General features: G+C 36.1%; 1 protein-coding gene across 1 annotated transcript in view; it reads left to right on the forward strand.

The window, feature by feature from the left end:
- Positions 1-13,125, forward strand: part of LOC124606542 (myosin-I heavy chain) — a 253,040-nt gene extending 239,915 nt beyond the window's left edge. Inside the window, exon 18 of the mRNA XM_047138528.1 lies at positions 12,087-13,125. Within this exon, the coding sequence (XP_046994484.1) occupies positions 12,087-12,244 (158 nt within the window). The 3' untranslated portion in view covers positions 12,245-13,125. The remainder of the gene's footprint in view (positions 1-12,086) is intronic.
- Positions 13,126-13,592: the final 467 nt, after the last annotated feature.

Here is a 13,592-nt window from a genome sequence, read left to right on the forward strand (position 1 = left end):
GTTGCAAATGGACATTACACCACAGCACAGACCTTAATTTGAATACAGTGAACAAACACATCAGTGACCAGATGGCCAGCTCATAATTGTGAAAAAAATGAAATAAAATAAAATAAAACTGAGGCACAAGGGATATACAAACACACATCTCCACCTCCCCCTTCGCATTACAACTCCATGGCCACATAAAAACGATGCCGCGGCTATCCAAATTCACTCGATTTTGCATATCTTGAGCTTGGACTGTTCACAGTTTTGATTTTGCTACTTTTTTTCACAGGTCAACATACCACCTTTCTGTTTTCATACTTGACCCGTGTTCAGTTTTTGACGGGATATCAACTGGGCCGTCTTACCACTAAATCTGAGAGGGGTGCGATGGGGAGTTTCCCTTGTACAATCTGTACTCCCTTACTTATTTTCCTTTTTCATTATATTCTTCTATTGAACTTCTTACATAATATAAACTGTGTATCATTAATGAGTTGTTAGCTTAGTCTATGGAACCAATTTGGAATAGGTGCAGCTCTGTAGTAATCTATATCTTAATGCATTCGATATCCTTGAGGGCCCAATGAAACATGATGTAGCCCAATGAAACATGCTATATACATCCATGAATTAGTCTATTTTGTGCAGTTGCTCCACAAACCAACAGTTACTTGAGCTTCAGTACATGTAAACCATCTAATACTGATAGAAGTGGCTTCTAAGTTTTTTGCTAATTGGCTGTTTCACTTAGCAGCTCATTTATGGATGAATAGATTTTTAGTTTAAAGATGTTCAACTAAAAACAAAATTGAAAAAAAACTAAATAATTAGAAGTACTGCAAAATAAAATAGTCAGAGGGATAACAAAAATGCAAGCGATACACCACACTATAGGAAAATAGATATACACATTTTTAATGGAAAATTACGATGAACCCCAATTTACTATTATTGTGCTACACCAAGTGCACATGTGAGACAAAATGACAATAACAATTAAGAAGCACTGTGTCACTGGAGAAAATTTACACTTAAAATACAGGACATGCCTAACCCAATGGTAGCTGCACCAGCACAACACTCACTCTCCAATAACACTAAGCAATAACCTTACAAAATTCAAAAATATAACAAATACTCAAATGTGGAAGGCTGTAGGATCCTCACAACACCATGGTTGCCTCTAACTGTAAAATTATTTATGTAAAAAATATTGTTACAGTTGAAAGTGATGATGATATCCTTTAAAAAATTTTACATGATGGTGAACCCCAACTACAAGATGTTAATCAGATGGATACATCTCAATTATTCAAATATCAATTATCAAAGCCCAGAAAGGCAAAGTGTTCACCCACTTAAAAATTTAAGTATTGTAAAGATTTGTTGGCTATATCCTGATGATGCATGGCTACAGTGAGAACAATTTGTGTACCATTTCACATTTTCTTTCTGTTACATACATATAGAAACTTCCTGTGTCATATTTATGTTACAGATTAAACTATGTTAAGCATTGGAATGAGTAAGATAACCACTCTACATGTGTGGGAAGTGTTAAGCAGCAGATAAGCACACAGACAAGAAATAGAATAAGGTAGAAATAGAATAAGGTATCTCTGCTTACAAAATTACTTTATTCTCTAGAGAATATAAACACACATCCACATTGTACATGCACTACAGGCCAAATGGTCTTAATTGTGCAGTAGCATACATATAATGTAAGTAAATGTAGGATAAGGAAAGCAGGGACTGAGGTCAGGAGGATAGTAGACTGGAGGTTGTTGAAGGGACAGATACCACATGAGCAGAGGGAGACTATCTAGCTAGCATAGAAAGTGAAGCTCCTTTTAAAATCAACCATATTGTGTTCAGCAGTATTCTCTACCACCAGGTTGTCAAACTTGCACCTGGCTTAGAATCTTGATAATGTTCATCACACAGTGAACAGGTGTGAAGTGCTCACATCCATATCAAACACTGCACATTAGTTGCTGTCATTCCAGCAGAAAAGGATAGGATACACCAATTATTGGACTGGAATGTAAAACCGAAAAGAACTGTAGCTGGTAATTATTACACTTTTTATGCCAAGAGTGCACTTTTTTCTGACACACTCTTTTTAAATCAATGCACTTTGTCCAACTTTTCCTGTGAAAAGGTTTCGTCCCTGAAGTGTAATTCTGAGAGGTCAGAAGAATCTGTATCTTCATTGGACTCAAAAATTTTCCAGTTAAAATTTCTTTACGCATGGGAATATGTGGAAGTAAAAGGTTGTCAAGAAATACAACACATTTAAATACAGCCATTGATTTCTTATTTGTTGAAAATGAAGAAGCACAATCTTCAACAACCTTGTCTAAAAACAGAGAGTTTTACGATAGTTCAGTTTTTCAGTTTGTCCATTTGTATGGCACGTAGAATGCACCTACTATTTTATATGATCAAGATAACTAAGGTAATTTGCAACATGTACCAAAATTTAAAAAAAGAAAAGGAAAAACCTCTTTGTCACTCACAAGCCTTCTTATAATGTGATGGGTGAATGCATGGGAAAGGTAATGCAAATACATTTTTTACATTTTGTACAACACATGTGTCAATATGTTGGAAGTAAGAGCACATAATGATGGACCATGATACGTCATATGTTAGGTGGGCAGTTGAATACTATTTTGGGAGAGGCAGAAAAGATATTCTTCATTTCAGCATGTGGTAAGTAGTAGTCAAAACTCTGGTGGGGAATTCAGCCAAAATGTTTCAGACAGGGGCAACAAAGGGTAATGAAAAGGGATGCTGGTTAGTGTGTGTAGCTGGAGTATAAAGAGTAACGGGAGCAGTGGGCACAGGAAATATATGGTCAATGTTTAAGGGATTATGTCAGGTCTTGTGACCTAGGCACAAGACATGTTCCGTGCATCCACATAGCTTACATTCTATTCCACTTCTGAAATCAATGTACTCCACCTCATCAGGAGTAGTGTCACCTGTAAAATCTGCCATGTCACCTTTTAACACCAGTGGATGAATTTCCGCCACAGGGTATTTCAGACAACCCAGTGGCAAATCATGCTACTGATCACAAAACAGTTTTTTGGTTGATAATTAATGTTAGTTTCAGCCAAAGTGTGATTTACATGGATACAATACAAGACAAAAAAATAATTTTCACCTTGTCTAGAGTTCAGAATGGAGTCATGTGCCCTGGCAGGAAGATACTGAAGCTCTCATCTAGAATGAAGCAAGAAATTGATAGTCCCTACCAATTGAAAAGAAAATTAAAAACATTCCCTATAAACCACTCTTGCTATTAATTACCTGAATATTGGGGATTGAAAAGTTCTGTTATCTACATGCGGAGCAACAGTGTTTGTTGCAAGGCTGCAAGATGAGTAGTAATGTAATGTAAATAGAACCCAGTATTTACACATGTAGGTACATATTTTCCTTGAAATAGACCACTGCAGTCAAGTAAATATTTAGGCACTGATAGCAGATAAACATCATGTTATCAAAGCAGCCATTTTCTTTCTTGTTTACTTGATTAAATTTGGCTGGCATGGACATCTTTACTCAGTGTACTGATAATTTACTGTCGATATGGATTAAATTTCTATGATTTCCTTGTCTTTTGTTAAAGAATACCATGACTTGTTCCACATCTGTGAAGGTTCTCTTTCTTGATGGGATCTATAGAACATTCTGTATGTAATGAATGAATGAAAGGATGAATGAAGGAAGGAATTTTGAGTCTCCTGTTGTCCTCCAGTATCAGACTCTATGAAATGTTTGAATGGTAACTCGTCCTACAACAATTTTTTTCCAGGCCCCCAGATCCACTGGCCTAAATTGTTTTTCCCTGTCATATACATACTTCTGGCACTGCCCGCCTCAGCCAAATGCAAATATTTTTTGCTTAAGGGGCTCCGGAACGCCCTATACTTGCAATGTTAAAATAACGCTTATAAATTACATCTTTCCTCACAAAGTATTTGAGGTAGGAAGTTGAACTTTTTACAGATTATTTATTGGAATATGGGCTACAACTTAACACAGGGATTTTACAAAATTTTAGTTCAGTTATTAAAAATGATTTTTTTTTCAATTGTAATGAAAATTCACAACATTTTTTTTGCAATTTTTTATTTATATATTCAAAAATATACAGTTTTTTGGAAAAAGGCTGTGTTAAATTATGCAGAAGGTACTGTGTAACATTTACTGAAAGTTTGAAACAAATATGTTTGGAAGATCCTTAGAAAACATGTAATTAGTATGAGAAAATAAAAGTTTTGGGAATCGAGCGACAAAGATTGGATTAACTTTTTAGTGCATTCCAGGTCCATAGGATGGATTATCTTCATCCTCTGCGAACTCCTCCTCCAGCTTCCTCTTGTTTCTCCTCCTGTTTACTCTTGCTTGTATTTCTAGACTCTTTACAGCCCTGTCTGCAGCCCGAAGGCGTTCCTTGTCTAAAGCAAGCATCGCTCGTTGTTGTGTTCGTAGATTTTGCTACCATTTTCTTCAGTTGCAGTTACTGCAACACTGTTCCAAAAGGTGGTCATGTATGAACACTTATCACATTTCAGTTGTATTTCACTAGCAAGTCCTACGTGCTTTATTATGGAGAGTTCCAGACCAACTTCACTACAATGAATACATCTTACACAGTTTGAAAAAATTCCTTTGAGAACCGACATATCAAATATTTCATTCAGATCCGATTCGCCCATAAAACATTCATAGTTTTCACTCATTGAACCAAGCTTCTTCTGTGAAGTATTTTCTTTCCCACTTTGACTGCTATGGGCAGGTATACTTGAGAGGTTAGGTTCACTCACTTGGTTATAGTCTTTATTGTTTACAGTAATAACACATACCTTTGGCTTTCCAACATTTCTCCTTTTCTTAAAAGCCTTCAGAGGATTTCTAATAACTTTACTTTTACTCATTATTATACTTCAACAAAACAGAGACTCAAGAAACAGAATTAATTACGAATATTTTCGAGATAATGACAGAGTAAATAAACATGAAACAATCGACAATCACACCAGCGATATATATTGAACCATCACAGGTTAGCCACAACACATACTTTATCTCACATCACTAAAATGTACCTGATGAACACGGACGTTAATAATAACACCATTTGACAGCAGTTTAACAGCGCCACAGTGGGTCACGCCCATGTAGAACACATTTCAAAAAAAATTTAAAAATAGTTGTAGTCTTCGGAATTGAATAAATTATATATCTATTAAAAGGTAATAGTCTGCAGATTCAGAAAACGCAAAAAAGTAAAAATTGAACTTTTCATGATTTTGAGCCTTTCCGGAGCCCCTTAAGGTTGGGCAAACAATACAAACATTCAAACAGATTGACATTTCCTGTATCACTGCAGAGCTTAATACAGTGTCAACCACTGCTGGAACAGTCATATGGTAATTTCCTCATGGGAAGCAAGTTCAAGCAATATACAAGATACTAAAACTATCCACAACAACAAGCTATAAGACTGCTGAAAATTAGACAGTTTTATGGAAAACAAGAGGAAACAGCATTAAAACTTATCACCCTAAAAACTCCTGCTGTATTAAAGCAAATATGCAACACAAGTTCTCAATCATTGTCTGTAGGTATATAAACAACTCTGGTGATTTTTAACTGAAGCTAATAGTCAAAGTCAGAAATGTTATCCTTCAAAAGATTACTAACTCTGAGACCAGCAACATGGCGAAATAGTATTTTGTTTGACTGTTACATACTACAAAAATTCACCATGTTAGTTTCAAATGAGTATTTTGATCCCTGTTCATATTTTAGAATAATAAGAAAAAACATTACCAGCTTTTAACAGCTCCAAAACAAGATGGTAACAATGAAAAAAAGTAGAAATTAAATGCTCAATAAATTATATAAGTAATATTAAATTGTCTACAACCGCAATCATGAGGATAAATTACAGCAGCAACACTCGTCATGGAAACAGAAGCAACTGACGTTGATAGACTGCAAAAACAAATGGAAGCTTGAAAATTAGACTGAACTGTTATTGTGATATTTTGTTTGCTAGTTGCTGCCTTTGCCCATTACTTCCACTCTATATGGTACTGCAGGCTGTGTTTCAGGGTTATTCCTCCTTTCCTAAATAGTTTAATGTACAGTGCCAAAACGAAATGCAATTTTGTGAATATATTACAGCACAAAGATACATCATGAAGATAGCATCACAGGGCAATCAAAAGACTGAGCAGACCCCAAGATTTCCTGAACTGTAAAAGAAACTGCTCAACTGCAGTGCTTCTCTCACTGCTTTACTATTCCTCATCTTACCCACACTTTAGTTAGTCTTGTTGATCTATGGACTCTCATCAACACTGTTTTCTCACTATTTGCTCCCCCCCCCCCCCCCCCAAAAAAAAAATATATACCCTGCTCTCCTCACTCCAACCCCCTTTTTACTCTTCATTCCCATTTGTAATCCACCACTCGCTCTGACTGGACTAAAAATACCATCTCTGATTATATACCCACATTCCCCTTTTTTCCCTGAATATCCCTCTCCTACAACTGTTCACCCTAGTAAGTGCCTGGATATGAGTGTGTGTGTGTGTGTGTGTGTGTGTGTGTGTGTGTGTGTGTGTGTGTGTGTTTACTAACTTCATTGTAAACACCCCAGTAACATAGACTAGCATGATAAGAGAAAAATGTTTTATTACATGATCATAAATTGTGCTGCAGGTATAAGGTAGAAATTGGATATTTCCATAAAAGGAGAAATGAATTATAAGCATACCTTGTCTGTCAAATTTTCTGTAAATTGTTTTAATGGTCCTCAATTGTGAATCTTTGATAAATGCCATAATTTTTTTGTAAACATCAGTTTGCACTTGTTCACTCAAGTCCATCTTCTACATGTATTTTCATATCTGCACAAATACTGGATGCTACATACATTTGAACCTGCTGGTGTATTTAGGCCTTGATCTCCCTGTACAATTTTACCCCTTCTTTCTATTACTGCATTAACTTTTCGTTTATACTTCACAACGTGTCCTATCAACTTATCCTTATTTTAGTCAAATTATGACATTCAGCTCTTTTTCTCTCCAGTTCAATTCAATACCCCTTCGTCACATCTGTACTAGTTATAACCCACATTTCACTTCCTATAATTTTACACTCCAAATAAGTACTTTAAAAAAAATTTCCTAACACTTAAATTTATATTCAGTGTTTACATATTTAAAGAGACTAGGCATAATGTCCTACATGAACACAATCACTGCTTGTAAATAAAATTTTATTATTATTTATTTCAGCTTCAGGTTAAACCATTTGCGTGACCTGGGTGTATCATAAGTAATACCAAAAACTTTCACTGATGAAATTATATAACACTAGAAGCAAATATTTTCCATTAAGTATGGTGTGAAAAATGAGCAGCTTGCAAGACAACTGCAAATGTTTGGTTGCGAGCTAGCACTAACTGCAATATGAAATATTGTCCTAGTTAGTACAAATATACCGTATTTTACAGATTATAAGATGCTACGGACTGTAAGACACACTTTAATTTTCAAGCAGTTTTTAAAAAAATAATATTTTTATCATTTTTATTATTAGATTTCAAAGCCATACTAAAAAAATCTTAGTTTATAAAACCTTACTGACCTTTAAAACCCCAAAAATCGTCACCTGAACTTTCTTCTTCTTTTTCCTCTTCCTCTTTGTCATCATAGTTGCTCTCTTCATATATAAGATGGTCTTCACTGCCATCGAGAGCATTACTTATGACCCACTTCTTGAAAGATTTATTTATTTATTTTGCTATCCATCAGTAGACAATATATACTGTATGTATACTTTCAACAAATACATATATATGATACAGACACAAGGGTATATAAAAGTACAATTGCATTTCCTAAATATAAACTACAATTATTTGTTTTACTGTGTTTCATGATTATACATCATGTACCACTCTGTTATTGAACATATCAAAGAAAGCCCATAATTACATTATCTTCTCTTACTCTAGACCTAATGTTTTATACACTGACACACCTGTTTGATTGTAGGTCGTTTTAAAGTTCCCTTCGGCTTGAATTCATGTTGAGTTTCATGCTTCACCATTTGTTGCATTCCTCTCTCATATACACTTTAAGTGGTTTTTTTTATTGGCACATCATGAGGTTGCAATTGTGAAGCCAGTCCTTCCAGAATAACAGCAAGCTCTGTATTTTCCTGTCTCAGTTTCTCTTCCAAAGGATTTTTCATATGACCTTTGAACTAATCTAGCATAAGAATAGAACTCTTCTCCAGTAAAGCACCTTTCCTCTTCTCCCACACTTTCTTAATCCATAAGTTCTTACCATCCATCCAACCCTTGTCATGTACATGAACAACAACACCTGGGAGTATTTAAGAAGGTTTTGGCATTGTTTTACACTTGAAAATAATCAATGGATTACATATAGTACTGTCAGCACGCATTGGCTGAGGAACACTTTGATTCCTACGAAGAAGTCGAAAATTGGGTGCCCGATTGGTTTGCTTCAAAAGAGGAACATTTCTATTGGCGTGGTGTCCACAAATTGCCAGAAAGGTGGTCAAAATGTATAGAAAGTAATGGTCAGTACTTTGAATAAAATGTTTTTACTTTTCAATTCAAAATTAGTGTTTCATTTTCACAAAAAAACACTCATTTCATACCAATACACCTGGTATAGCCCACATCATATAGCTACCTTTTATTTTTTCCATGACGAAACTAGCTACCAACATAAATATTGTACTGTTACCAGCAACTTAAATCACTTTCAATTCAAGTTCGCTGGCTCTCTAGACTGCAATGATGCATCATAGGCTACACAGTGTTGTTCTGTGTTTGTGATGTAGGGACGGGAGGGGGACAGTGGTAGCATGAATCCCTGCAACTCACGTTCGTCACAGGTTCACTGCTGCTGACAATTGAATCCAGTGTTGCCAGACGGGATAGGTTTCCCATGGCATCAAATATATGGCCATTTTTAAGACTAGTGGGAATTTTAAATCAAATACTGGGCATTTTTATATTAATTTCAAGTATAAGACACACCTGAATTTCACAGATGATTTTTTGAAGAAAAAGGTGCATCTTATTGCCCGTAAAATACGGTATTGAGTGACTGGCTGTCTCTGTACAGGTACATTTTCAAAGTGCTCAACAGACGTGAGCAGACCATCGCAACGATCGCAACGAGAATGTTGCTGCTGAACTGTGAAAGGGGGGGGGGGGGGGGGGGGGGGGAGGAGGTTATTCACACATGTCACATGACTACATCACACACCCCTACGATCACACCACAGGAGGACACAAAATGGGGGCTCAAAAAGCATAAATTCCCTTTGCTGCTTTGGATCATGTTCAAATTCTGTCAAATGGTTTTCAATGGTCCCTAATAGTTCTACCCTCAATACCAGAGTAAAAATTGTGTTCATACTACACTCCAAAAGAGTGCGACCATGTTCAATGAGGTTGCAGGCCCACTACCTCTTTAGACAAGATTGAATCATTCAGAGGGTTTCAGCAATGTCAAATTTTGTCAAGAATGTCAACCTGTTGCTCATAGCACTGCGAACTGTTGCTTTTGACTGCGAAATGAGTGGAAATCAACAGACCTAGGTAAGGGATGTTTTCACTGATGCCCTTTATGCCACATCTTGATGCTTTTTGTAAGTCGGAAATGTTTTCCTTGGCCACACATAAGAAACGACATGATTTCAATACTGTGCATAACGGTTCTGATCTCCACCACAGAGACATCAAATAAAGGGGTGAAATGTGGGTAATAAGAAGTGTGACAATCTTATTGTCTGTGAAATACAGTACTTGAAATGTAAATTTTCTATTACGGCGTCACCTATATGGGCTGATAATTCAACAAGAAATACAATACTACTTTGGCATGTTACAGTTTACCGTACAATCATACATGTGAAAGGAGATGTGCATTTTGATGCAATACTGGACTCGTCTCTATGATGGGTTGCAAATTCTTTCAAATACATGATATGTATTCACAGTTGTGAATATGGACAACCATCAGCTGTATAATGGAATGACAACAACGAAAATTTGTGCCGGACCAGGACTAAAACCCAGATTTCCCACTTACTGTGAGCTGTCACTTACCATTTGGGCATCCGAGCACAACTCACGGCCAGACCTAAACTTTCACATGTCATCAACCATGTGTCTACAGCCTGTATTCATACATCCATTACGTACATTCCCGTATGTAAATGTCTGAAGGAACTTTGCATCGTGATTCAGAATAACACAGGCACTGCAATATCAAATTTTTTCAAATACCCCTGATCATCTTGTAGATCTTGACAAGATAGAACAGTTTGTTGCTCCAGTTCTTCGACCATATCAGCAAGGATGATGTACCACTTCTGAGGTGACCCCAAGCAGAAAATTACAGAAAACTGAGGCTTGGACCATATTGGCATGTTAGGTGTCACCCTACAACATCAGCAAAATGTGCTGGCATCCCATCATGCATCCACCACGTTCCTCAACTATCACCCTAAAGCCCAGTTATATGGGAATTTAGTCAAAAAGTTTACATTTCAAATTCATTTATACTGACTGGGACAATATTTCATACTGAAATATGGTTTTTAACCACATATCTGCAATTATCTCCAAATGGCTCTTTTTGGATATATAGTTATAGGGTTTTGCTTTTATTATCATATACTTTCATCCATGTCACTTTTTACAAAGAAAAAAATATGTTAGTACTGTCTTCTTCAATACAGATTTTTATGCTATTACCAGATTACATTTTTTATCCTATTATATCTGCCATTGCTTTCCTACTCTACTTTTTTTCTATTATCATCTGAGTTAGAAGTTAGTATTCTTTACTAAAGAGAAGCCCTTATTTGTACAGCACATGGTTAGTAGCCACTGGAGCATTTGCTGTAGATCTGCCACCATGCCATCCTCTGCCAATGGTATTACTCACATGGAATGTAAGGGCTTGTGGTCAGCACACTACTCTCCCAGAAGTTGTCAGCTTCCAGGACCTTGGAGCCAACACTTCTCACTTAAGAAGCTCCTCAACTGGCATCACAAGGCCAAGTGTAACACATTTCAGCCCTCTCACCAAGGAAAAATTCGACAGAATGGGTATTCAAACTGGATCTTCCACATAGCAGCCACACACACTAACCACTCAGTTGCGGAGACACACACACCTCATTGATTTACTATGCAGTTGTGCTGTAGGTGGTATGCCCGTGTCTTCCTGTGACCAGAGAATGCATCCATCAAGTTACACAGTAGTCTACAGTTTAAAAGGAATCAAGACCATTGTGCAACTTAATTTATTTCATATAAATGAACCATTTCCAGAAGCAAAAGACGCATTACCTACCAGAAAAATAATGGGTCTTTGGATTTGTTGTCAGACAAGTAATACAGCTTACACTGACACAGATCTGATGTTCACACTAGTGGATAAGAAGCATCTTCTTTTGGAATGGGTTGGGGGAGGAGCACTTTTGTATGTAAAGAGAATGTTCATCTGCAGAATTTAACAGTGCCTAATAATATCACCTTAGCAGATTCTCTGCCTTAATTTATTCTTCTCAGCCTTAATGTATTCTATAATTTATTTCAACTGAGAAAATCACAACAGCTGCCAGCTAGTTTTATCAGTTGAAATGGATCATTATATCTGTGGTTGCCCCTCATGCCAAGTGATGTGTATACTCGAAGCTTTTTCATTCCTGAAGGTTTACCTTCACATCTGGGTCTATGGAATGCGATGAAAGAGGGAGCTGAAGTTAAAGGGTGATTTCATTCTCCACTGTCTTCTGTAGCCCCAATGTATTTCTTTCCAGTTCACATGTTCCTTCACTGTTGCTGACCTACCCACAAATGTGAAAAATATTCACACCATATATGTTTGTTTTTAACATGATACTGAAAAGTCCAGGACATATTCTAAGCAATATAATTTCATTATAAACCAACATGATAATTCTCTTAGCTGATAATAATTTTTGTTCACATATTTTAACAGAGGACGCAAGTGGGGAAGTGGTTCTACTGAAAGGAGACACAGTGTTGGTGGTTGGTGCATCTCCACGTCGTGGGCATCTCATAGTAGAGCACAACAACATGAGCCTCCATGTGCCCTTCCAGTTCCTTGAACTCAAGTCAGTGGGTGTTAACATATGAATGTGCCTTATGTGTAAATTGTGAAGTGCCTTTTTATTGTAAACTTCAATGCAAAAAGAGCAGATTACAGTTTCGTGTATAAAAATTGTACATTACTGACTTTAAAGCTATGTATTACAGTGTGTGATGTGCACCCAAGGAAGGAAACACATTAAGTAATTGTAGGTGTCAGTGTTATGAACTGAAATGGGAACTACCTTGATTTTTGTCAAATGTGAAGAGTAGATTAGTTACTCTCTCTCTTGGATGACCTAAAAAACTAAGAGTTTCACATTACACAATGTACTGCAAAAGTTATGCTGAATGGTGCTCATTACAGTGTTTGTACAAAACATAACTCTCTATGTGCCAATGATAATCTGATACCCAAAATATAATCTTGAGTCTGATTTAAGTGCCGATTGTACATAATGTAAATAATAAGCATACCGAAAAACTAATATTGTATTTTACTTCATTGGATATGTAATTAAACCTTGCATCAAAAGATAAGTACATTATAATATTGCACTGGAATTAACTTGTAATGTTAAATGAAATATGCCAAAAGAGTTTTTGTAATGCTGTTGTACACACCAAAAACAGAATGCTGAATGTTTTGTAAAGTTAATAATTTCAGTATTGATAAAGAAAGTGTATCAAAACAGAATAAAGCTGTGAATAATCAGTTACCACACCTGTACTCTGCCAAAAGTATTCTCCACATGTATCATGAAATCATTTTAACATTGTAAATAATCATCTGTTCTTATCATCAGAAGTCAGGAATTTGAATGTCTCTTCATTTTTGTAGATATGGACATACATGTCCTGATAACATGTGTATTTGTATAAGCTCTGCCTAAGACAGAATAAAATTATTTACAAATAAACTAAGAAATCCAATAATAAAAACATTCTATACACAGTGAGAACACAAAATTGTTATCATTATTTCGATTACTAATTGTACTTGGAAGAAATTTAAGGGACACAATCTACAAAGAGCTTTAACTGTTTTCTTGGAGACTTTATTATTTCTGCCTTGCTCGCTCCTCTCTCCCTACCCAATAAATGTATTATAATGACAATTACAAACTTATTAATTTTTATTAGTGGCAGTGGGATTCTTTTGGAGCTAATGAGAAAGCTGGTAAAGGAGTGTCAGGATGCAAAGCAAAGAATAATTCAATTGCTACTGAAATTCAATAACAGAGTGTAGCAGAACATGCAACAAAGAAGAGAACTGTTATTAAAAAGAGAGATAAGTGGCTACTGGGGACACCTGCAAGGAAAAGAGGTGTCCTCAAGAAAACTCAGTGTCAGTAACAAATAGTTAATAATCCAGCACTGTATTTCAAGACAAATA

The sequence above is a fragment of the Schistocerca americana genome, chromosome 3 (assembly GCF_021461395.2).
Source record: "Schistocerca americana isolate TAMUIC-IGC-003095 chromosome 3, iqSchAmer2.1, whole genome shotgun sequence".
Classification (NCBI taxonomy): domain Eukaryota; kingdom Metazoa; phylum Arthropoda; class Insecta; order Orthoptera; family Acrididae; genus Schistocerca; species Schistocerca americana.